Raw genomic sequence first — 25227 nt, forward strand, 5'->3', positions numbered from 1 at the left:
TGTCGGCATTTACCTCCTCACAGACCCCCTTCACGCTGACCCTGCGTCTGTGGGACATATACATCCTGGAGGGTGAAAAGGTTCTCACCGCTATGGCCTACACTGTCCTTAAAATCCACAAAAGTAAGTGCAGCTGAATACCATACCCTAAATATAAGAACATTGTGAATGTTTAGAGACATTGTCTGCTTTTTGAAGTGCTAATGTTAGTTACATGTTACGTGCATGGATAGAAGAAAGCCTAAAAGAATTCCTGCCACTGTGGACTGCTTTATATAAATGTTGGTGATATGGATGGTTCATATAAAGTCTGCTGTCTTAGGACGGTGCATACAGATCGGTAGCATTTTTTTTCCCCCTCGGGTCAATCCTTTGTGTCGGGGTGAGTAAGAGTGGCCTCTCTTGTCAGAGCGCCTGCTGAAGATGTCTTTGGAGGACCTGCGCGAGTTCCTGCAGGAGCGCATCTCCTCCTCCTTGTGCGTGAGCGACGACACCGTGATAGAGCAGCTGCAAGGTGCCATGTTGGAGCTGCGCAAAATGAAGCTGGATCTCCCCCCCGCACGTACGTCCCTCAACCCCTCCATCTGTTTGTGCGCACGTGTGGCTTGTTTGCTTGGTTTAATGGCTGCACGGTTCTCTGCAGTATTCCTTCTCTCCCCTGGTGTTATGCAGGTTTCTGTGTGGTACTGAATATGGGTGCTATGAACCGATATCTAATGAGTGCTGTGGTAAACAGATGGGTAATTGTATTCTGCAATGTTCTTTCAGCAAAAGGCGATGAGCTCCCAAAGAAGCCTCTCGGCGAAGAGCAGCCGGTTCTCCTGTTCCCCATGGGCCATGAGCAGGTTGCACTTCCTCAGGCAGCCAAGGACAGTCCCCAGAAGCCACCCTGCCCCCAGAAATCACTCCTTTCTCTGCCTTCTAGCAGACCTGCGCTACTGCACAGACATGTACAGGACCCGCTACCCCACATTTCATATTCCCAAGCTAAGGCTGAAGACTTCCAAAAGGCTGGTGATGATGAAAGGCTGGAATTCTCCTCTGCGAATGAACATCTCGCGCCAGAGGTCGCCGACCACAGACCCCCATCGGGCGAGTATGACTCAGATGGATATACGGGCGAGTGGCCCCCTCCGTACCAGCCCTCTGAGACGGACATGGCCAGCGTTCACTCCCTGAACCTGCCTGACCTGCCCCCGCCACCTCTGCCCTGCCTGGACCCAGAGCTGGCGGTCGAACTGCTGCCTGTGGGGGACCCACTTCCACCCGCCCCGACTCAGCTGGATTTCCTCCAGGAGGACACATCACACTCACCGTCCATGTACAGGGCCCAGCGGCAGATCGGCAAGTTGCCCGTCGGCCTTTATGTGCCGCCGCCCACCAGCGACCGCCGGCCCTCCAACACTTCCTATTACGATAACCTGTCTGAGGAGGAGGAGCAGTCCGTGGAGAAGGTGACGGAAACGGCCTCCCTTCTGCTGGCGAGCCCTGAGTCAGGCCGGGAGATCATCTGCCTTCCCCCTCTTCCCGAGGATGGAGAGGCTCACCACTGGCCGCCCCCACCGAGGTTCTTCTACATTCCCCACTCAGCCCTGCCGACTCCGCCAAAGCCCTGCCTTTCCCTGGTGTCCGCATTGCCTCAGGAGCTGGACTACCACGGCCCAGACAGCTGGGTGACGTCAGACTGCATTTTCCCCAAGCCCCCGCCGGACTTTGCGGACCTGCCTCCTCCTACCCCCTCCCCCCTACTTTCCTCCACTCAGGCCACATAGAACCAAAGAGACACTCACAGGAACGAACTGCAACGACCTAAAATCCCAGTAAAGCCAGGAACGTGGTCCTCTGTAGCCCTTCAGGGCGGCATGCAGAGACCAGCATGATTTTAACTGGATGCACAGCTTTTAACCCTGACCTTCTAACACAGGAAACATTGCAGTCTTTTGTGCAACTGCAATAAAAAAAATTATTTTTTAAAAAGCCACACAAAAAAAGGCATGTTCCACCTTCATGATGTTTGGAGTTTTCTATAGGTCAAGCTACTGTTCCATTTTTTCTTAATTTGGTGTTGGACCTCTGGTATAGAAGTTGTGGTTTTTTTAAACTTTTAGCTGTTGTCTGTTACTGTTAGACATTTTTTGCCTAATATAGCACGTTTTTTGTTTGCCTTTTTAAGGGTGCTTTGCTTTTATGTGTATTTCTGTGTATACAGTCACTCAGGAAGAGCACTTATTGGTGTGCTTGGATTTGTTTGGCTGGTTTTGTACCTTTTTAAGGTATTGGTTTATATAGCTATGAATATGACTGACTTAATATTTATGGACTCCAAATCTGATTGCAAATGAGGCCAACACATGTTTTAAAGTATTTTGATAATGGACAATAGGCATGTAATTGAGCTTACTTATACATAGGCATGTTTCACAGATGTGCCATGCACAACACACCAGGTTGCAATATTTGGCAATATTTTCTCTTTTGAATATGTAAGGTGTAAACTACTTAGTTTAAGCAGAATTGCATTCTTACAAAAGAAACATGTAACACGTAAATCATACCTGACTTAAAAAAAGAAATTAGCATGTATATAATTTGTGCATTTTTTGTATCATAAAGGAGCTTATAGCAGGTGAGGAACTGGCATCTAGACTTGGACCTTTCAAGCTAATCTTGTGTTGTGGTGGTATTTCTGTTTTGCTGAGGGGTAGAACAGGAAGAGAACAAGGCAATCCTTTCATTTGTAAGAGGGTGAGGTGAAGGTGGAGTGAGAGAACTTCCCAGCAAGGGATGGTAGCACCACCCTGTGGAAAATGTGTTCTATTACACACACACTTTGCCTGTAATTGTCTCTTTAAATGGACCTTATACAGGCTGCGAGGTAAATGTTTATAGAAAAATGCAATCCAAGGTCATAATTTCTTTTGCACTTTGTATTATTTCCAATATTTAAAAACTTTCAGTTTTTGTTCCTCAGGTATACCAGTTTGCTTTCGAAGCAGTTTGATACCAAACCAAAAATGGCCTTTTTCCTTTGTGATAAATTCTGTGCATATACTAAGATTACAAAAAGCCAACAAAGAAACCTTGTCTGTTTGGGGGGTTTTTTTGGTCTTCTGTATGCTTGTACCCACCGTATTTATTTACTGAGGCACTGGTGTATTAATAAGAGCATGTGATGTCAAGCAGTTTTGAAGTACATGAAGGCATGTCAAGACATTTTGTATCATTTGTTAATGAAGTGTACAGACAGTATTGGCCAGAGTATATAATCAGCCCTTCAAAATAGTCTTTATATTGAATGGGTGAAGGATAAATAAGTAATGTAACTGAATAGATATTGCCATTCAAAATACTTTATAGTAACAAAATACATGTAAAGTATGTAAATAATTAGTGACTTCATTAGAACAAAGTGCTTTGGTACAATTAAATCACAGTAACATGAGCCAAAAACTTGCTCTTGGCCTTTAACTTCACAATTTTTTGCTTCTATAAACAACCAGTCACCCTATTACCAGTAAGATTAAACTTCCATTGTGTATGCAAATGCTACATTACAGTTCAAATATATAAGACCTTAACTGGAATTAAATGGAGCAACAACTTTGTTTGCACACAGCTCTCTCTGGGGCCCCTCTTCCAGCTGCTTCTGGTGAAACCTCTCCCTTCACACTTCTCATTAAAGCTTGGGAAATCCTTAGGTTGTAAGTGCTAGTTTATATCCGAATTCCAGCTTCCCGCTTGCCTGGGACAGTAAAGGCTGTCTCGATTTGAAAGGAACCAAGTATTTTTGGGTAAGGAGAGTAATGTCTCAATGTGTGGATCACTCTTTGGAAATTCTGTGACTTGCCTTAGAAAAATAATGGATATTATCTGAGATATTCTCTTAGCTCCCAGAGTGAGCAGGGCACTTTGGTAATACAAAGTGGTCAAGCAATACCATTGCCTGACACCAGAGGTCACTGCCTCACATTCTATGAACTTTGCCACTTTTTGTATGCAGCGAACTATTTGTCTCTCAATAGGCATCATGCAGTCTGAGCATTCAATTACACAGAATGGGTCCAAGCCACAAAGCTGAAAGAGGCTGACTTTGCAACCGGAAGTCGTCCCTGGATGTGTGCGTGATCTATATCCTCAGCTGCACGAAGAAGTTGCTGAGAGACGTGGCACTCTCCCTCAGCTTGGCATCATATTCCGGACTGAGAGTCACTCCTGCCAGGCGAGTGGAGCCATTGGCCCCCAGCACACAGGGCAAGCTGAGGAAGACCTCGGAACCAATGCCTCCCCAGCCCTGAAACAAAGCACACAGTTGCTTTCAACACAGCTTGGGTATATCAGGCCATTGCGACCAAAGGTTTTCCCATGTTTAAGGAATTCCGAGCACGGTTGAGATGGAAACCAAAGATGGCAGAGTGCAAGTTGGTAAATGCGTCAGGAGGCTGTGTGAGGGGGACAAGTGTGCCTACAGGCCGAGTGACTAACCTGAGCTAGAGTGGTGATGGAATGCGTCTTCCTCTGGTCTGTGAGAATGCTGTAAGTGATGTCAGCAATGGACAGCCCCACGGACCATGACCTCTGACCTTTCCCTTTTAATATTTCAAATGCCCTGCCGAGAATCAGCAGACGAGCACAGTTTAGCACTCGCAAATGTCATGATTAAATATGTGAGGTATCTTAAGGATTGTTTTAGCCATTTCAGAAACAAAAGTATTTGATGAACTACATTCTAGTTGGCATTTGCATCACTGCATGGTTGCTAAGGGGCTGAAGTATTTCAAACTTCAAAACATTTGTTGTAATGTAATGTTCTACATTCTTACCGGTCTATCAGTGGCTTTGTGGAACTGGACACGGGGTACAACACAGTCTGCTTGTCCCCACTTGCTCTTGGATTACCCCATACAGCGACTAAAACAACCGAAAACGACAGTTTCAAAAATAAAAAGGGTTTCGGTTTAATTCTCCACAGTATCCTACACATTCAGCAATGATAAACAGGACTGCATGCACCATCACCCCCTCTATGGACTCCACACCTGTGATTATCATAGGTGAAAGATAATAATATGAAAATGTAACTTAGCAAATTAATTCAGCACAACAAATAGTAAGGTGAACTCACCTTTGTTGTCAGAGAGCTCTCCTATAACCCAAGCTTGTTTGCTTGTGCTGCTGGTGACCAGAGCAATGTTGAGGATGTGAGCAAGCCTCTGAGAGTCCAGGTTACAGCCTACACCAATCACGTGCGTGGGAGAAAAGCAACTCTGCCTCCATGCCACATGGGTCATTATTTCCACTAAGAACAAGAAAGGTCCAGAGCTCACACAGACAAAATACACCACCCAGTTCTAATTGCTGAACCACTACATTCCTAAGAGTGAACAATGATTTGAAATACTAGTGTGTTATACAGTCATACGTGCTTTGTTCTGAAACCAGTGACTAATCCCAAGACATGATACGATAATTGGACGTTTAAGAAAAAAAAAAAAAAAACCTCTCCTCTCTAATGCAAGCTACCATGTAACCTAATTGGACCTGGCCATCATCTCAGTAGTGCTCCTACTGGCTAACTCCAGATTCCTCTGGGTGCTTGCTGAACGCACTCGGGCTAGGGGCAAAGGTGGCTTCACTAACCGGGTTGTGAGGCGACCACCAGCACGGCAGCGGGGCTGAGTTGGGCCACGACCGGGACCATCTGCCGGTACATGTCTACGTTGGTCTGCACCACACTCACATATGACTGCTCCTCACTCCAGGCATTCATGGTGAAAACCACCACACGCGAACCGGCCGAGGCCGCTAGGTCTGAGGGAAGGAAGACACACCCCACCACCCCAGAGAGAGAGCCTGAATGAGGCAGCGCTCAGATTTGTGATTGGCCATTGCAGCTCTGAATTGTTTGGCGTCATACTGGATGAATTGAGCTTTGCTTGACAGAAAACACAAAAATATGAAGTACACGGAATCCCCAGGATAGATAACATTTCTCCCTCAGTGTCACTTAGCTAAGATCACGGTATGGGGAACTTAAAAAAAAAAAAAAAAGCTGTTAAGCGCACTGTAGCATTTCCCTGTGCAAGGTTGTTTTTGAGCCAGCACTGTAAACATTTCATATAAAGCAAAATATATATAGTTCAGAATGAACAGTTTTGCAGAAACCATAAATCACTGAAGAAAAATGTACCTTTTGAGACTTCCACATTTGGCAAACTGAAAATTTCTAGGTCCATTGTACCACCTTTGGTTGAACTCTGGGGTATGTCAATCAAAACCAGTTTGTTCACACAGCCCTGTAAAAGGACAGGCAGAGACAGACAGAAGCAGATAGCAAGTGTATGCATCAATGAACAAGAAAAAGATAAATAAAAGAAAGCAAGGACGAGAGATATACTCCAAGGAATAGTAGACCATTCCACGCAGAGGTGGAAAATTTACTTTTGCCATAATACTCAGCACAGCAGCAATTCCCAAATCTCCGCCTCCAATCACAGAGACTTTATATACACTCTGCTCTGGCTGCTTCCCACCTAGAAAACAATGCATATCATTTAATATGTAGCTACTTGTGTTGGTGGTGGTGGTAGTAGTATTATTATTATAATTACTGCTTATATTTCTGGCAAATGAATATGGAAAAAGCTTTTTTTTTCTTTTTTTAAATCAAGCAGTTACAAGCTTAGTTTTGCTTGAGTATAAACATATACAAACAGACATATTACAATAAATAGGAGGAACCGCACTTCATCTCACTGTGCGCATAAAGCAGACCCACCTTCTATGAGGTTTATGTGTGACACGAAGGCGAGAAGCTCGTTTGGATCTTTCCCATCTCCTTCAGATTTCATGGCCAAAGGAGGATCTTCTTCAAACTTAGCGATCATCTCCACCAGCAGTGCAGTTACAGAGGACTTTGGCTAATGGTTAACCATGTAAACATTACAACTGGAAGTCTTATATGGCAAGGGTGGTTATAATTCTATAAAAAGAACTGCATTTTTCCCCCCCCCCTGAATTTCTCTAATTACTTGACAGACACATATTAAAAGAAGTGGATCTTCTCTGTATCATTAAATTTAATTTCAAGCAAGCCACAAAACAAATGATGGGTCAGTTTTCAGTTGAGTTTAATCCCCTGTCCCACCAGAACCGCTTTGGAAAATTAATGCTTAATCTGGGAATCATGCCCTTTAAAGGCATATGGTTCTGAACATGTATGACCATGGACAGTTTGTATAAATCTCTTACATAGTCCCAGTTGTGCAGTGCAGGCAGGTATATTCTGCCCCTTGCGTCCACGTGTTTGCCCTCCCTGATCATCATGGTGGCCGTGGGTCTCAGGAGGCAAATGGGCGGTGTGAAGGGGAATGAATCCAACAGCCATAACTGGATGGGCAAGTTATAAGAACAACCTAGACAAAGAGTATAACTAGGTCCATTAGACTTCTGACATATAGCCTTCTTACATACAACAACCCATTTTGATTAGTAGCCAATTAACTGATTGACTGGTTCAAGTCTCACCTTTATATTTGACTGGTATGTTGATGACCAACTTCAGCAGGTCCTTTTGAGAACCATCACTGAACGCTGTAAAGTATATGAAAGACGAACTCTTTCATTCGGCTTAACTTTAGCCACATATTCTTAAGAACACAAATAAAATCAAAGTCTCACTATAAGTGCCAGTCACTGTGTTCACATCAGGGTGAACGCGGTTAACTTTCTGGAGTTCTTCGGTAGCAAGATCACGAAATTTGTACTGTTGAAAAAGATCACACTTACAGAACATCGCAGTGAATGATCTTCTACCTGGATATCAGGTTAGACCGGTTGCTAGCCTAGATAATTAGCAAGCTAGTGAGGTGAAGCTAAAATTCACGCAGATAAATAGTATAGATCTCGTATCAAATTGCTGACGTTTCTTTCGACTCCCAAAAATGCAAGTATAAGACCCACCTTAGAGAGAATTCGTTTAACAGATTCCGAATCGTGGTCCATTTTCCTTACACTACTCTCCAGTGATTCCGCTGAAAAGAGCAATCTGAGTCACAAGTTTACAGCAAAAACTTCCGCAAAACCCAGCAATCATACCTTTAAGTACGGGATCCTGAAAGGGTCACGCGGTACACTGCCTTCGACTCGCAAAGTGGAAATATTTAATAATTAATATAAATTAATAGGTAATTTAGATAGGTGAAGATGGCACGAACACGAATTGGCCTATAGTCAACAGAGAACCGGATAGTCACGGATTGTCTTGGTTTTATCCATATATCCTATACTACAAACAAATCAGCATTCTTAATTTTGTACAGCATTGGTACTGCCTTCCTAAATAATTGGCAGCCAATTGCACTCTTTAAAACAAACAAATAAATGCCTTAAACTGCTTTTTCATAAAAATGAAAACTAAAAACCCAGTGTAGACCTACCAAAAAGATGGAGTCTTAATATACAAAACACACAAACTTGGATTACAAGTGGACCCTGACACAGTTCATTATGAACAAGCATGACATCTTGGTCTGGCCATCTGAACTCAAATATACTTGCAGACAAGCAAAAAAAAAAAAAAAAAAAAGATATTCACAAGAGATGATAATCTGTCAAATCACTTTAACAAGGAAAAAAATACATTGCAAACAAATTTCTGTTTCTCATTTTCTCCTGTCATCAATTAAATAATACAAGTAATAAAATAAGACTACTGGTCTGCGTCATCCTGATCAAATGTTGACGCAGTCATTGCTTGTGCTCTAAGGCAACCTCAAAATAGTTAATTTCATGATATTTATTGATATAAAAATGTAGGTGACTCATTACTTTCTCTAAAGCTCAGCTAGGAACGATGGGCTCTTGATAGTGCAAAACCGCTCACTTATTTTGGCTGTTTGAAATAAATAAATGTAACATTACTTGCACGGTGGCACAAGAAGTCTCAAACCTGCCCTATGCGCCTGACTTCACCCAATGACATCAAACACATGCATCAAGTCTTTCTCCGTTTTGCTTTCATTTCTTGTTTCCTTTTCATCTCCTCCTCCTCCATACGCATTTCTTCTTCGTCCTCTTTGATGCCCAAGCGTAAACTAAATCAAAGGATAAACAAAGATGCATTAAGGTACACAGTGGCGTCCATTGCAGTGGCCAAACTGACACACAGTTTGCTTCAGGTTCATTGGTTTGTTTTTTTTCCCTTTTCAAATCCTGCAATTTCTCTCTTCTTGGCCCATTTCCGTTCCATCTCTTCCAACTCTCCCCGTTCTTCCTCCTGATCCTCAAGCACAGCCATACACATGCTAACGGCACAAGGCGCCAGGCACAGCACATAAAAGCAGCACACGCGTTATGCTGCACGACGGTGGAAACAGATGGCAAAGGCACCTCGGCTTGCACACATCTGTTTTAAGATCAAATGGTAATGTGGTAGTTTGTTTACCTTCTTGCCTCCTCTTTCTGCTGTTCTTTCCAGCTGCTCTCCATAAACTTCAATGCATAGTCACTCTCATCTTTGTATCTGATGACAGAGAGCCACTTAGTAATTACACACAACTTGAGGGTGTTCAAATTACAGTCTCACCATACCATTCAACGTGCTTGACTTACTTGTTCCGGTCATAGCCAAAGATTTCTCTGATGTGTTTTGAGATTTCATCTTGGTCTTCTCCTTCATCGTCGATGAAGTCATCCATCTCTGGATCATAATCTTCTTCATCTTCGCACTTGCGTTTGTAGCTAGATGTTATTGGTGGCAGCACTGGTCCTTTGGGGGATGGACGAACAAGTAAAACAATGAATAAACACACTGGTCACTTAGTTTAATATACATTTTTTTTCAGCAATACTATTAACATACTTTGAAGAATATGACTAATAGGGCATCTGGTTGGATATTTTACTGCTTAAAAAAAAAAGTAAGCAATTTGAGGTAGAATTAGCCACTAAAAAAAACTAGTTTGCCAACTAGCGGCATTTTATTCATTGATTCTCCTGTAATCTCTAAATATGCACAATAAAACACTCCACAAAGACTTCTGATAGTCTGATAAGAAATGCTTGGAAAAACCTTCTCTCATATCAATGTCTTACCAGGTGGTCTAACCAAAATTCTATGGCCTGTTGGTCCTATTATTGTCCTGGGTCCTTGGGGAACCAAGGGTCTTGGTGTCATTTCTGATTTTGGTGCAAAATTCTTAGATGAAATAGTCTCCGATACAACAGTACACTGGGGTCTTCCAGGACCGGGGCCCATACTGTTTAGTGGTCGTGCAGGCACACCCCAACCAGGTCTGCTAGGTCCATTTTCAGAGGGTCTTGCTCCTGGAGGAACAGAACGACCCTGCAAGCCTCCTCCAGGTCTTGGCTGCTGCATGCCTGCTTGCTTTGAGAAGCCACCAGGTGCAGCTCGTATAGGTCCACTGCTACCTGGTCGAGGGGGAGCGCTGCCTACAGATCGTGGCAAATCTCCCTTTCCAAGCTTCTGAGGTGGTCCTTTGCTTGAGTTACCCTGACTGGGTCTGACCTGCCCAGATACTTTGATCCCTTGCGCTTGGTTTGACAGTCTAGATGGGTTTGAAGCTGCAACAGGTCGGCTGCCGGAACCACTTGCCTTTTCTTGAGGCAATCCAGGATACCCCTTCTTTGAGGTAAGGTCACTTGAGGTGGTGAGCTTTTGGCCTGACTGTGGCCTGGACGGTGCTTGCTTAACTGAAACTAGAGTACCACCCGTCATAGTAGCTTTACCACTTAAGGCACGTGAGAAGCTCGAGCTAGGTTTGGATCCATTTCCATGAGATAACTTGGCAGAACTGTGCAGCCGTTCACTTTGTGCGAGAGACTTTGGCATTTTGCTAATTCCACTGGGTGGTTTCTCAACAGAGGACTTGTGCGATTTGCCTTCCCTGTTGTCCCTGTCTGACACACTTTTCTTGTGAGAATTTGAGCTAGATTTGCCATTTTTTAACCCTGAACTCTTATCTGCTTTACTGTCTTTTCCTTTATCTTGTTTCTTAACTTTACGTTCAAATTCCAATTCCTTAATTTCATCTGCAGTGCGAAGCCTCTCTTCAATTTTTTTGGTTGGTTTTAACTCAACAGGCTCAAATTGTTTTTTTTCTGCAAGCTTTAAGAGATCTGCAAAGTTCAAGCATGGCCGAGCAGCCTTGGCTGGAATGTTTTTTCTCTGTGTGCCACCATTTTTGCTTGGACCATCAATTCGTGCCTGAGGTCTTACTGGCACCGTTTCTTGCTCACATTCAGAATTAGAGTCTACATATTCATAATTGTCCTCATCATAAGCATCACTAAAGTCTTGCCGTTCTTCGAGATTTCCTGTCTTTGACTGCTTTTTCTTGGGCTGATCAACAACAGGTATGCCGTTGTAGCCCCTGAAGTTGTCCTTTGTGCGAGATGCCATCGCACGTGCCTTTCTGTCAGATTTCAATTCCACTCTCTTAGCCAGTAGATCATCTTTTTGCCTTTTTTTCTCCAGTTCTGAAAGTGAAAAAGTGTCAATGAGTTTGATATAATAAATGGCACATTTGAAAATAAAAACATCAGTTAATCTTACCTTTCTTTTTATGTTCTACCTCCTGCTTCTTCAAGAATGCTTGCACTGCAGCTGAATTGACCCCTTTCACTTTAGGGTCTTTTTTTGGAGGACCAGGTTTCAGACTATACCTTTTCTTTAGAGAAAAACAACAATAACACCGATAAAAAAAAATGCATAGGCCATGAGCAACTATCATGCTTATTAAAACCATTAGGCTAGGTCAAAAAGATTATCAGTTAGTCTTAGTTTAATTAACAGATTACACTACAGACAATACAATCTATACTCCATAAAATAAGACTATGCGACCACATTTCACGAGAACAGATTTTGACACATCAGCGGATATCAAGTAACCTACCTGTACGCCGCTAACTCCCTGGTTTTGGGACGCGATAGACAGCACGTTGTCAAAATCCATGTCGATTTGGAGTTGGCGATCAAGTGCTTATAACTCGCTATGGAACTGCCGTCAGCCTACCTGCTGACGAATGGCCACTGTTGGCTAGATACCTATATTGTACTCGTAGTTCTCGCCGAATACGTTCAGTATCTTAATTCAAGCTCAAACGACATTTTCATATGTGCCAAGTCGTAGCTACGTCTGAGACACTATTGGTCTATTCTAGCAGACGAAGAAGCTACCGTTAGTTATAGCAACTCGTCGTGTCATATTTGGCCAACTAGCCAAGTTAACTAACCTAGCTAGGTTAGCTAGCTAGATAGAGCAATGTGAATAAAGACACAAGCGAGCAGCGAATCAGTTATATCTCCAAGCAAACTGGCTCTTGTATCCCGACTCCTTCTTTGTGTTAATTATTTTTTGGATTATCTGAAATAAATCGTAATTTACTCAAAATAGGAACCACATCTATCAGCTAGCTAGCTAATATGTCCATATCAGGTCTACACTATAAAGTGGACATCATCCGGTTAGCTATATACGTAATTTCCGGAGTCGTCGGTCACGCTGGAAAACCGATGTTTTTTATCCCGTTGTATCAGACGTCTAGTCACTTGCTGACTAAACAAAAAAAAGTGCGTTAAATGTGTTTTAAAGCTAGTTAGTAGATAAACACGATTTTGATAGCTTGTTAAGATTATGATGGGCCACAAGGTGTGATAATTCGCAGTCAAGTGTTCTAATAAGGCTTGGCGTTTTTGAAATGTAAGAACGTTAATCCTTTATTGAGTCATTGCTTGTGGCGTCAGAGTGACGTTCACGTCGTAGCCTAACAATAAGATGTTTAAAAATCATAATGGTCATAATCAATCATAATCAGAGAAACTACATATAAACGCGTGGCAAAGATTGTAAATAACACGAGTAAATCCCTCCCCTAAGTAGGCGTGAACGCTTGCTCAAGCTTGTCCTATTTACAGAAACTCTTGCGATTTGATTGGACAGATATTTTAACTGCACCCTATCTATGTTTTCTAGTTCTATTCCCACCCACAATTACAGCTGATTTTCTCCTCCCCTTGATGATGAACTGCCCCAAACTAGAGACAAAAACAATCTTCCGCACAAAGGAACGTAAATACGGTTACTATCGCGTTTAAGGACGATTTCAACGCTGCTGCCTCTTCTGGCTGCTAAAGAGAAAAGTATTAATCGTAATCCAAAAATGGTTTCACCTGTCACCGTGGTAAGTGTACTATTATTCCTGTATTCTGCGGTATGTTGCATTTTTATGGACTTGTCAGATTGTTTGTATTAGAATAGGGTACCATATATTACGGTTGTGATATTTGGTTTCATTTTAATAACGTGTGCTTTGCATTATGCACATTATCATTACCTGTACATTGCCAGCCTGTAGCAGGACAGAAGGTTTTGTTCCTTAATCTAAAAACATTAGTCAATGGCAGTATTTCTAAATATTTGCCAGTGGTGTAGCTATTAATTATGCACATCCACAAACCGTTTATCCGAATAAACAACGGGCACGTGATCACTATCAGCCTGTCCATGTTTAGCTTTTTTTCCGCATTACTTCTCAGTTCCCGAACGATCGAAAGAATAAAGCACGCGATGCTAAGTACTACTTTAACTAAACTAGTTTCTCGGTTTCTTGTAAGTATAATGAACTTTGTATCTATTCCACTGACCGGCGAATGGCAGGCTACTTTGGGTAATGAGGAAAAATAAAGACGGCACGATGTCCGTAGCGTTTAAGTGATTTAGATTCAAAGGACTTTATTATTTTTCTTTCTTTTGCTAACGTTGGAGCTCAGCATGTCCTAAGTGTATACTGTCAGCACTTGCTAAGAAACAGTATCAAGGAATGTGATTAAAGCAAATCACACGCTTAGTCTGAATGGCAAGTGGCAATACCTGTTCTATTCGGTGATAAGTCCGCGTCTGTTGCGTAAGATTTTTTTTTTGCATGAAATGTAGACCATAAATACCCCATGCGCTGGAACACAGCTCGGCACGGGCGCAGGATTCCACAGCATCGTTGGAGAAACTGCAGACTGAATCCTTCACAAGCGCTAGTAGTGTAAAATCATGTTAAACTAAATGATGTTTAGAAACTATAAGTTAACAGAATTAGAGTGAAGAGTGTAATAAAAGAAATTATCGGATATATTAAGTCATGGTAATAATTTCTTATTCTACAATCGAGAAAGAGGCTTGTCTTAACACCAGTAGCTCGCTGTGACCTTTCCCAGACTGCAGGGGTACAATCTTATTAAAATATATGCTTGCTAACAATAGCGTTTTTCCAGTGGAAAACCGCAACTTCAGGCCGCGACTTCCTCTGTTAGGCCAAAGAAACAAGCAGCCAAATTCTCAAACTGATCCCGTTGCGCCAGTCGTGATGCACCCAAAACAATTTGCCATTGCTCGCATAGTACTCTTGCATTTGGGTGTCCATAGCGAATAGCATTTACAAGTAGCATATAAATACAGCCTAAAGCAATAAAATGCAAACTGGGCCAGTCAGACTGCCCTGTTTTGAATGCAAATTATATAAATGACCATTTTAGGGTCATTTAATAGAAAACAAGATCAATAGAATAGAAAAATATGACTCCCCCCTTCAGTTTTAATTTTGTGGAGGCTTGATTAGTCTTGCTAATTCTTTAGCTGATAGAAGGCATTTCACTCTCATATGAGAAAGATGCACTGATGACTTCCACATTTACTCTGTCCAAGCATGCATGCAGAGAGACAAAAGGGGTACAATGAACAAACCATTCAGATATGCAACAAACACTGTGACTCGTTCTATGTTCTGCTGACGCGCACTACAGCTTTAGTTTTTCGATTTGAGAAAGGAGTGGTCGAAGAAGACATGTAATGCTGCTTGTAATTCCTCGATATCATAAAATGCCATTTAGTAAAAGGCTCCCACTCCATCTGTCTGTTTTGCAAAGATTCTGTAGTACTTTAGCCTTACCTGCATTTGCCACAGATGAACAATATTCTGCCGGGGACCGTCCGAGCAAAAAGGACACTAACGCTGTTTGGCTGGCTTTTGTCAGAAACGCATCACCCATGTAGTTGTTTGGTTTATTTGTTTCATAGGATTATGCAATTTTTATACAATTGTTTTTAATTGGGGGTGGGGGCTTGAGGGTATATCGTGGTTAGAGGGCCTCTGAGCGTCTGGACCGAGGCTGTTTTGTCATGATGCCCGAGGGGTTTAATCAAGCAGTTTTGCAATCAGCTTGGTCCTTCTGCTCGGCCTTCATGCTATGCTGCTCTGCCTCATTTGAAGTGTTGGGATTATGTGACCTGTTTTTTTAGGTTTTAGGGCACAAAGTGAAAAGCTTGCAGGGCAGGGTTTCTTTGCTTTGAGTCAACCCTCCCCCACTTCCTTAGCAGAGAAATCTAGAACACTCTGGACTGGACACCCAGCACCACCTCCACACTCCCTTCACAAGAATAATGACTTAAAATACCTTTTTAATTGATTTGACAAGTTTTAAATGTTTTATTCATGCGTTATTTGAATTCCCTTTTGATGTTCACTTTAACAACTGCTACATGAAGATTTTTACAAAATACTTAATAATGCACAACTGTATTTAAACAGAATGTTAAACAATAGTTGGTATACTGTACTACACTGTTTTTTACAACCTTCATGCATATTATTGTAAAAGGGTGACATGCTCTTTACGTACATTCAGATTTTGTTGTTTTGCTTAACCTTTAACCCAGGTGTGTTCTGTTATGGGTGTACAGGTGAAGAGTGAGGGCCCAAAGCTGGTGCCTTTCTTCAAATCCACCTGTGTCTACTTTGTGCTGTGGCTACCCACCTCCAGCCCATCGTGGTTCAGTGCCCTCATCAAATGTCTGCCCATCTTCTGCCTGTGGGTCTTCCTGCTGGCCCACGGCATCAACTTTTTAGGAGCCCACTCCAGTGCCCGAAAAATCCTTGCAGGGCTCATATTCTCAGCTCTTGGAGATGCATTTCTGATCTGGCAGGAGCAGGGCTACTTCAGTCATGGTGAATTCCTTATACTGCATCTCCTCACTTTATATAGAGGCATAGTAGAAGGTCAAGTATTCTGTGACATTTTCAACATAGTATATCAGCAAAAACGTGCCTGAAATGCTACAAACGCAAAGTGCCAGGTATTTCTGATCACTGAGGTCATCTCTGTTTCATTCTGTCAAGCAGTTTGGCTATGCTTGCTGTTAAGCACATCCTGTAGCGTCGTGTCCCAAACCGCTGCAGGTGCTCTACTAACGCGTGACACCTTGTTTATGTCCACAGGGCTGCTGATGTTTGCCATCACCCACGTCCTGTACTCCTCTGCTTTTGGGATGAAACCGCTCAGCGTGTGGGTGGGCCTGGTCATCGCCACAATATCAGGCCTTTGCTACACCCTCCTCTACCCGTACCTGTCTGGCCCCTTCACGTACCTGGTGGCCGTCTACATCGCTCTCATCAGCTTCATGGGCTGGAGGGCCATCGCTGGCGTGCAGCTGACCAACGACCTGTGGACCTGGACCAAGCTGTCGGCCTGCCTGGGAGCTGTCCTCTTCATGGTGTCCGACCTCACGATCGCCGTCAACAAGTTTTGCTTCCCCGTGCCACATTCACGGGCGATCATCATGGCCACATACTACGCGGCGCAGATGCTCATCGCCCTGTCAGCTGTCGAATGCCAGGACGCCGACTTGGCCAGGAAGAGAGTGTGAGGAGCCAATCGCCAAGCTCAATCTGTCAACGAACAGAGGGCTGCAGCATCACTGGTTTGGGTCCAGTTCAACCTCCCAACCCCCTAAGCCCCTCAAAGTTATGTTGTAGACTCTCCGGGACGATTGCTTCCATTGCTTTATGTCTAATACTGACTGTTATGGAGAGTTTGTCAGGTCTGGTCTCTGTTTAGAGATATCATGCTGGATTCTTGTCTAAGTCTGAACATTTCTTGACCTGTGTTATTGTATTCAATAATCTATATGTTCCTTTCCATTAAGTTAATCCTTTCCTTTAATATAGTACTCCAGTGTTTCAGCCCTTTCAGTCTCTGAGGCACTGGTGTCATTGACATGAAATAGTTGAGGAACAGAATTGTCATATGATTTAATTCTGAGTGCTTTGTGTGAAAGTCTACACTATGGCTTTGTTCTTTTTTTTAAGGAATTTTGTTCGGTAGAACAAAATCTCAATCACAGTGACTTGCTTGTTTCCCTCAAGACAGCCACACTGCCTTTTCATGGTCTTCTTTCACTCCCTCTTGCTGCTGTTGCCATGTTCCAGCTGGCCCAAGGATATGAAAGTTGTGACTGTTATATAGGTGTCATGATTAGCTTTAGCTGTGCACGGGTATAAAAGAACAGACAGCATACAGTGTATGTGGAAGCTTTTGTTTTAGGGAGCTGGTTTCCCCACATGATCTTAGACTTATCAGAAGTAATCATAAAACACCTTTATTGTTTTTATACTATATCTTAAAGCAGAATACACGATTCCATGGCGGGTTTCTAGTATATCCTCTCAGTATTATAGAGTTTTGTTGTGTTTTTCTGACCTTTAACCATTTCAAAGTGTTTTTTATAGGGGATCTGTTTTGTTTGTTAGCCTTGGCCTACTTACAAATACCCCCTCTTTTAACACACACAACACAACACACACACAGCACCAGACAACACACACACAGTCACACACACATTCTTATGCTGGACAGGGTAGTTTTGCTGTAAGTCTTCAACAATAGTTCTGTTTTTCTGCTTTTAATGCCACAGCAGATTAGATGTGCTTGTGCTTGTAATTGCATCTGTGGTATTGTTATTACTAAGAGCTGACATCCTCATTTTTAGCTGAAGCATGTCATATGACCATGTTCCAGGTACTGAATGTAATTCAATTCAGACTCAAATACAAGGTCAACATCCCTGTAAAAGTTTTTGGTGCTTTAGAGAAGCTAAAAGATGTCACATTGGGCACTTCCACCAAATAATCTAATGTTTTTTTTAATGGCCCCTGTCAGTCGTAGGCCAAATGGCACTCCTGTATTGTGATGTTATGATTCAGTTATGGCTTTTATAGGTGCTGTGCAAAGTTAGTTCATTTATGAAGACAAGTTGAAACTACACTACTCTTTGCCTTTGTTTCGTTCTGCTGACAGGTCGCATCCTATTCAAGTAATAATCGAGTCTGCTCAAAGGCAATTATCCTGCACTGAGCCATAACTTGGGTACAGCCATTAATTTCTCTCTTTGTTTGATCATCTCATTTTTCTGTCTGCTTTATCTTTGTGTTGAAACCTGTGAGAGAATGAAAGCAACGATAGGATCTTATATCCTTTTAAATACTCAGCTGTAACCAGCAGATGGACAATCCAGGAATTATTCCAATCCAGACAGACTGATCAAACGGAATATATACTTATTTTATTACTTTTTTTATTTTTGGATTTTGTGTGGGGATTTCTTTGTTGTTGTTTGTTTACTGTTTGGTTTTACATGACGGGAGTTTTTTCCCCCATCTTTATAAATTCCCTGATTATAAGAGCTCCCCTTTGGGGAGGTGAGGGCTACAGATTCTCCTCCACTATCTCACTGTCTCCTCCACTATCTTCTCCACTATCTCACTGTTTTCTTCACTATTTCCTCTACTATGTCCTCTACTGGCTCACTGTCTCCTCCACTATCTCACTGTCTCCTCCACTATCTTCTCTACTATCTCACTGTTTTCTTCACTATTTCATCTACTATGTTCTCTACTAGCTCACTGTCTCTTCCACTATCTCTCACTGTCTTCTCCACTATCTCATCCACTATCTCACTGTCTCCTCCACTATCTCTCACGTATTCCCAAGACGTTGAATTGCAGGGTACCTAAGCATGCATGGAAGACAGTGTTAAATGACTTGACTTAATGTAGATGCTCAACTGAATAATCAGGCCTCTCGGAACAGGGAAACAGTGGCTTCTATCTGTCCAATCCCTCCCCCAACATGTTCACCCGGGACCTGGACACTGACCCACACAACTCATCATTCCTCGGCTCGTATCCTTCATTGGATTCATCCTTCTTGTTGTTGACATTTATGCTACTGAATCTACATACAACGGATCAGCACCTGGTTTTCTTTCACTTTTAAAAATGGAAAACAAACTGGGATTGGAACGCTGCCAGGCTCTTTATGTGTTCAGCTGTTGTACCTGAGCTGAGAAGTGAAAGGCTTTTTTGTTTGTTTGTTTTTAAGATCCCTGCTGCTGTTAGGGTGAAGGGAGCAGGGAGGTTTTTATCAGGACACTCATATAATGTCACACAGTCCTGGGTTTGAAGTGTGTGTTTTTCTAATTCCCCAACAAGTACACTTTCTATATGAACATGCATGTACTGTATGTTCATGTTTCAATATGAACTATTTATAATTGTGTTCTTAATTCTATTTATTTATTGCACTTTTATCTACATTTATATAATTCAACTCAAGTCATTTTTAGAAAACCTTTTATTTGCTGTTTCTGTTGTGCAACAATGACACATCCAGTAGTTCATGTGACAATATCTTGTAAATTTACCCAGCATCAATTTTCCACTTTTGTTAGGTTGGGTGTCCATAATAAGAGTTTAGATGTGCTTACAGCATAGGGAGCATCTCATATAGGGCTGTATATGCACGCACACACACACACACACACACACACACACACATTCATACATGTGCACACTGCTTACACCACACAGCCTCGCCTGACCGAGAACAATTGCGACATGTCGGCTGCATCAGTTTAGCCGTACTTGCAGTTTCGTATGCTATAGCTTCCCTGTCGACAGTCTCGCTGTAAGCAAAACATTTGCTTGGTCAGTCTAAACGGTGTCTGTCACATCACAGTCATCAAAAAGAATGTCTTTTCACAGTCATCATGGGTTTTCCTGCCAAGTTCAATGTTTTGTTTCTCTCTGAAGGAGAGACCAAGTATTTAGAGGCAGTTGACAATATATGGCAAGTCAACATATGGCAAGTCAAACTGTGTGAACCAACATTCCTTTATGTACTAAGGTGGCTTATTTAAGGCATGTAACTGAAAATCTTGGGCTTGGTTTCAAACTTAGGCTTCTTTAAAGACGTATGAATTCTGCTGTTCTTTCTCTTTTGAGACTAATAGCAGCTTTAATGCATGTGCAGAACTTAGAGCCCTAATGTGTGACTTCACTGTGGCATGTGAAGAATAGGAGAGAATATGCCAGTGTAGCTGCATGCTTGCAGGGCCTACTGGAGTCGGTGCTTCTCAGCTAAGCCTCCTGCTCCTCCTCTGAAACCAACACTGGGGGGGGGGGGGGTGCGCGAAGGGCTTCTTGGGGGGGGGCTAGTTAGGCACAGACAGATGACATCTCTCCCATACAGAATCCCCTTTGTTTAACGCTTGTCCCAGAGAGGGAACAGGTGCACTCGGAGGTCTGCATGGAAACCCAATCTTTAGAGAGGTGCTCTGAGCGGGTAAGGAGACGAGGGATGATGAGCGGAAGATTCCGTCTCCGTCTGGTCGGTCGTTCATGGGAGGCTGCATTCAACCCCCAGCGCTGCTGATCAGTTTACTCCTCTGTCAACACCTGTGCCATTTTTTTTCTTTAATTCTGCATAGAGACAAAGATATATAAAACAAAGCCCTGTGAATACAGTATTGATGACAGTGTTTGGATATGTCTGTCCTTGTGCCAAGAGAAATTGGCATTGAGAAGGAGACAAAGGGAGGGACTAGAAAGAGCAAAATCCGGAACACTTCCGCAGCCTCTCTGTCTGTTGTGTCACTGCTTTATGTAATATGGTCACTTTTGAAGCTCACTGGGTCGTTTATAATTAAGATGTTTGTGCTTTTACAGGTCCCAGTTGGTGCTTTTCAAAAGATACACATTGATGACTCTTTAAAGTGGTGTGATGTTCTATTATTGGTAATCCAGAGTTGGTTCTACTGTTACACTTTGATCTAGCTTCTGGTTATAGCTCATAAAATGATCAGCCTAGCCATCTGTTCTTATTTCCTTCAGATGAGTCTTAACACGATCAGACTTGATATATGTCCGTCTTCACTGGAAACAACCCAAGGAATCAGGAAGAATGAAAACAAAGCTATTGCTCCATGTTGACGTTCACTCATTCCTACAGAGCCTGACTTTAAGGTTTAGCCATTACTTTAATTCCTTTTACCTTTGTTGTACTCAGTGTTGTGAGAAGATGTTGAATCTTAGAGCTGGTCTCAGTCCACCTAACATTAAGTGGCTTGAATATATGCACGTTTGCCAACTAACCACTTAGAGAAATTGTAACAGTCTACATAGATATGAATACAGAAACTTGTAGCACATACAATGCAATGTTGAGTCTGGCAGTGGTAACGGAATATGGTATTGAACACATCGGTTGTGGTGCAGTTCTGTTGTCATTAAGTAAAACGTGCACACACAAAGGAAACTTTAATATAATTAATATCATTTAATATAATGTGGACACCAATAACATTGTGAGATTTCTACAAATAGCACGGGCAATCAGTTGGAATGATGTCAGCTGGTTCTGTGAATGCAGGTTTAAAACAGTTCATTGGTTTTGAGATGACGCTTGATTTAAGGGACACGTTTCCCAAAATCTTTATTAACATTAATAAGAATTTGGCATTTAACATTGTAAAGTTGAAAATGTGTTGTGAATGCATATTCTTAATTTTTCAAAATGGTTTCTGTATTTTTGCCTTATTGTCCCAAATGTCCAGTAGGTTTGTTCTTTTCATGGCTGCTCTATAGAAAATGACCATATTGCTCATTTCCTGCAGTTAAAATGTTATGAATGTGATTCAATATGTAGAATAAATAAATGCAATTACAATGCAACACACATTCGCTCTGTATGTCGTTTAGTATGCCGGGTGTGTAGGGGTTGGAGGGAAAATATCAAGGCAAAAATACTTTAGTTAAAGTGGTAACTGTAAGGTAGGTCAACGTTAGGAATAGATAGCTGGATCAGAGGAGCATGTTCCAAGGTGCTTGTAACGTGTGCAGTGAAAGGTCTTGGGCCTGGTTTGTGAAAACATTGGAAAAATATAAACTCATTACCCAATATTAAAAATCTCATAACTTCACTTCCGATTCACTTCTGCATGTATCACAGAGGCTTCCTGTGTTTCTGTGTCTCTTTTAAGTTAATTAAATCTCATCCAAAAAGTGCAGGAAGGACATAATGAAGTCATACCAGGTCACTTTCTGTGTGTCAGTAGAAGAGCCTATGTCTGCCAGAGGGGACGTGGCTTCCTGTGTAGAGAAAGTTCTGAAAGAGAGCACTGTAGAGTAGAACGCTGCACCAGGTTGGGCTACTGGTGAGCTGAATTTAGATGAGAGACCCGCGGCCACTAACCCACAGCCAGTTTCAGTTCATCAGTCTGTAGCGGTTCTTCCATGAGCCTGGCCTCTTGTGGTAGTAGTAAAGAATTACAGTTTGAGCCTTGCTGCTTCACTGGATAGAATTTGTATATGAATCTACCAGTTTTGTGCCAGATACATAACATGAAATGTTCTTTTCAGTTAAGAAACATAAGCCTATTGACACCTATTACAGACTTTAGGTCTTTTTTATGCAGTCTGAACATGCTCACGTACTTTGTTATTGAGTGGAGTGAGATTTAGTCCTCGGGGAATATTTTCCACAACAGGGTTTAAAGTACTGCTTAGCTAGCTCATTCAGTTCTCTGTCACACTCCATATGGAACTGTCACATGATTAACAAATTATGTAGTCATTCCCACTACAGTGTGGAGTAGGGTCAAAGCTGAAAAACTACTGCACTTAACCATCTGTTAAATCTCCAACCCAAGTTATTATTGCCCTGGTTAGATCAACACGAAAGACACATTTCATTTTATGACATGGTTAAGATTTTATTTATTTTGAATGAACAGCACAAAGCCTGAATATATTTAGGCCCTATTCAAATTCAGAAAACAGTTTAAAATACAGTTTTTATTTTATCTTGTGGCTAGAACAATTTTATCTTGAGGCTAGTCAGATAGATGGATGCTATTTAAACATGTTAATAATGTTTTGGTACTTTACCATTTGGCAGTACAGGGCATCCAAGTGTTCTACAGAGTTCGATTTTAGTATGTTTCTAAGTTCAAGGGGGGTGGATGCATTTCCTGTTATGTCACTCAGCCTGCAGTGCCAAATTAGCTTTATTGACCCCAACTGCAGTCTCTTGCCAATGTTCCACTGAGCTTGCCCAAAGTTCCTAAACCTCAAAACCTTGTGGTGATAACCTAGGAAGACAAATGAACCCTAGGTGACTCAGTGCTGCTTAATTTATTGATACAGCCATGAGATGTCATTAAATCTGAATGTGTGTTCCATAATGCAAGTGTTTCATGTAAGTTACTTTTTCTGGGTAAGACATTCTCATCAAATTAACTGAATTGCTTATATAACAATCAAATGTAAAGTGTTGCATGCATGCATACTTGCTTTGTTTAATAATTACAGTAAGATGCTTTATAAAGAAATTAATGAGAAACTTGTGGTTTTCACTGTTCCAGGGAAGCGCCGGGGTAAATATGAAGCAGCCCTGTAGTCTCCTTACATGATGTGTTTATCTTTTCTAGAATCCTGAATCAGCTTCTCCAGCAGTTTATCATCTTTATCTGTGGCAAGAAGGAAATTAATATTACAATTAAGCATAGAGGTGAAGCCCAGAGGCTTGTTGTTTGGGTTTCTGCTAAAATCAAAGACAATGTCCCAATATACTTGTTGCTACAAATGAGAGATAAAAACGTAAAAGGGTGCAGATATACACCGATATCGCCCATATGATCGCCCAAGCCCTGCGTTATCACAGCAGCGTACGCACCGAACACGAGCAGGCTGCAAGCGCACTCGGCCTGGCCCAGATTGTTCTCCACCCGCAGCGTGTAGGCGCCGCTGTCCTTGGCCGTGCAGGTGGGGATGGTGAGGGTGCACACTCCGCCGGCGCTGCTCTGCCAGCAGTGGGGGCTGCCCGACAGGCTGGCGCCATCCTTGTACCAGGCCGCCTGCGGCACAGGGCGGCCCAGGAAGGCACAGCTCATTGTGCAGTCGTTGCCACGGTGCACAGCGTGGTCCTTCAGGGGCAAAACGATGGCCGGCTTGATGTCACGCTGCGCCGGCGGGAACTGCTTCACATGCAGGGTGAAGCCTTCTGGGAAGTGGGATGTAGATCATGTGGGACGGAAAGGAGCCAGTAATCAAGACAGCAGCAATTCATTATATTAAATAATATATAATATTTAAGTGTGTTTGAACGTCGGTAAAAAAAATCTCACAATATCTCTTGCTCCGTCACTCAATCTTACCATGCTCCTTTTCAATAGTGAAAGGCTCTTTTGAGTCCAAGGGGTCACTGTCTCCAATGAGATTGCGGGCAATGATCCGGAAGTAGTACTTGCGGCCCGGGAACAGGCCGATGACAGTGTACTTGCTGCTGTAAATGCGCTCGGAGGCCGTGAACCAGGTGGGTGTGCTCATGTCTCTTTTGAGGATGATGTAATGGGTGTCCTCGTGGCCAGCCAGGTCAGGGGTGTGGTTCCACTGCAGGGTCACAGTGCCTTGGACCTCCTCAACCAAGCGCAGGTTGGTTGGAGGACGAGGAACATCTGGACAGCCACAGCAAGGACAAAACCCCAGAGCCAAAAAAGTGAACTATGCAAGCTATTTATGCAACACCTCAGAACCCTTAGGTGGTGTTCTTGTGTACTACATGTGTAGCTTTAAAAAGTACATACTAAAGTAAACTTAGAGTAGTATGGCTACATCTACTGACTGCAAGATAAACGTTTTTACCAGTGACGTGGACATTGATGTCATAGTGGACCTCCCCATAGTCATTGCGGAGGTTGACACGGTAAGGTCCAGAATCGGATCGTTGGCAAGAGCTGATCAAGAACTGAGAATGGTTCTTCCCCTTAGTGATGACCTCTCGACCTCTAGTTGGAATGGTATCCTTCAGCCAGGTCACCTCTGGAGCCGGAGAGCCCTGGAAATAACAGCGACAACTCCAGAACATTATATTGTCCATCATGGCTCTCCACACCTGTAGAGCAGAGTTTCAGTGATCCATTAAAACAATGAGCCAACATTGAGAGGAGTTGAGCTTGGATTAGAATGCCCTTTTGATAATGGCTATACGATAATAAACACACTGCCATTCATTTGAAGTGGTCAGTGTTGCTCAATGCTGAA

At 42.5% G+C, this 25227-nt stretch overlaps 5 protein-coding genes across 19 annotated transcripts in view; 2 read left to right on the forward strand and 3 right to left on the reverse strand.

The window, feature by feature from the left end:
* Positions 1–3079, forward strand: part of LOC113589506 (USP6 N-terminal-like protein) — a 32471-nt gene extending 29392 nt beyond the window's left edge. Inside the window, exons 12-14 of the mRNA XM_081712856.1 lie at positions 24–123; positions 410–562; positions 769–3079. Of these exons, the coding sequence (XP_081568982.1) occupies positions 24–123; positions 410–562; positions 769–1772 (1257 nt within the window). The 3' untranslated portion in view covers positions 1773–3079. The remainder of the gene's footprint in view (positions 1–23; positions 124–409; positions 563–768) is intronic.
* A 15-nt stretch (positions 3080–3094) lies between these two features.
* On the reverse strand, positions 3095–8146 carry uevld (UEV and lactate/malate dehyrogenase domains). 3 transcript variants are annotated; one of them, XM_027016383.3, is made up of 12 exons: positions 7960–8146; positions 7678–7762; positions 7525–7590; positions 7249–7412; positions 6776–6917; positions 6439–6530; positions 6188–6293; positions 5638–5808; positions 5123–5296; positions 4821–4908; positions 4483–4606; positions 3095–4291 (listed from the first exon to the last, which is right to left on the reverse strand). In XM_027016383.3, the coding sequence occupies exons 1-12, from the start codon at positions 7999–8001 to the stop codon at positions 4127–4129; spliced, it is 1419 nt and encodes a 472-aa protein (XP_026872184.1). In that variant the 5' UTR covers positions 8002–8146; the 3' UTR covers positions 3095–4126. The 3 variants fall into 3 exon arrangements, with proteins under 3 accessions (XP_026872184.1, XP_026872185.1, XP_081568983.1); XM_027016384.3 differs by lacking the exon at positions 7678–7762 and adding an exon at positions 7786–7841 and having other exon boundaries at positions 7960–8060; XM_081712857.1 differs by having other exon boundaries at positions 7678–7841; positions 7960–8060.
* Positions 8147–8602: 456 nt separating this feature from the next.
* Positions 8603–12477, reverse strand: spty2d1 (SPT2 chromatin protein domain containing 1). Its single transcript, XM_027016382.3, has 6 exons — positions 11916–12477; positions 11573–11687; positions 10093–11496; positions 9610–9766; positions 9443–9520; positions 8603–9092 (listed from the first exon to the last, which is right to left on the reverse strand). The coding sequence occupies exons 1-6, from the start codon at positions 11973–11975 to the stop codon at positions 8993–8995; spliced, it is 1914 nt and encodes a 637-aa protein (XP_026872183.2). The 5' UTR covers positions 11976–12477; the 3' UTR covers positions 8603–8992.
* Positions 12478–13017: 540 nt separating this feature from the next.
* tmem86a (transmembrane protein 86A) lies at positions 13018–21862 on the forward strand. 2 transcript variants are annotated; one of them, XM_081712858.1, is made up of 3 exons: positions 13018–13203; positions 15729–16017; positions 16288–21862. In XM_081712858.1, exons 1-3 carry the CDS (start codon positions 13183–13185, stop codon positions 16713–16715), a joined length of 738 nt encoding a protein of 245 aa, XP_081568984.1. In that variant the 5' UTR covers positions 13018–13182; the 3' UTR covers positions 16716–21862. The 2 variants fall into 2 exon arrangements, with proteins under 2 accessions (XP_081568984.1, XP_026872202.1); XM_027016401.3 differs by having other exon boundaries at positions 13022–13203; positions 15753–16017.
* A 992-nt stretch (positions 21863–22854) lies between these two features.
* Positions 22855–25227, reverse strand: part of LOC113581321 (immunoglobulin superfamily member 22) — a 43545-nt gene continuing 41172 nt past the window's right edge. For 7 of the 12 annotated variants that reach the window (XM_081712845.1, XM_081712847.1, XM_081712843.1 and 4 more), the window contains 5 exons: positions 24829–25078; positions 24342–24641; positions 23861–24187; positions 23594–23654; positions 22855–23276 (listed from right to left, as the gene is read on the reverse strand). In XM_081712845.1, coding sequence (XP_081568971.1) covers positions 23249–23276; positions 23594–23654; positions 23861–24187; positions 24342–24641; positions 24829–25078 — 966 coding nt within the window. In that variant the 3' untranslated portion in view covers positions 22855–23248. Of the gene's footprint in view, positions 23277–23392; positions 23655–23860; positions 24188–24341; positions 24642–24828; positions 25079–25227 lie in introns of those variants that run through there. The other 5 variants (XM_081712849.1, XM_027016387.3, XM_081712852.1 and 2 more) reach the window with 5 other exon arrangements.

The sequence above is a fragment of the Electrophorus electricus genome, chromosome 4 (assembly GCF_041902795.1).
Source record: "Electrophorus electricus isolate QZ-2024a chromosome 4, ASM4190279v1, whole genome shotgun sequence".
In the NCBI taxonomy this organism is placed as follows: domain Eukaryota; kingdom Metazoa; phylum Chordata; class Actinopteri; order Gymnotiformes; family Gymnotidae; genus Electrophorus; species Electrophorus electricus.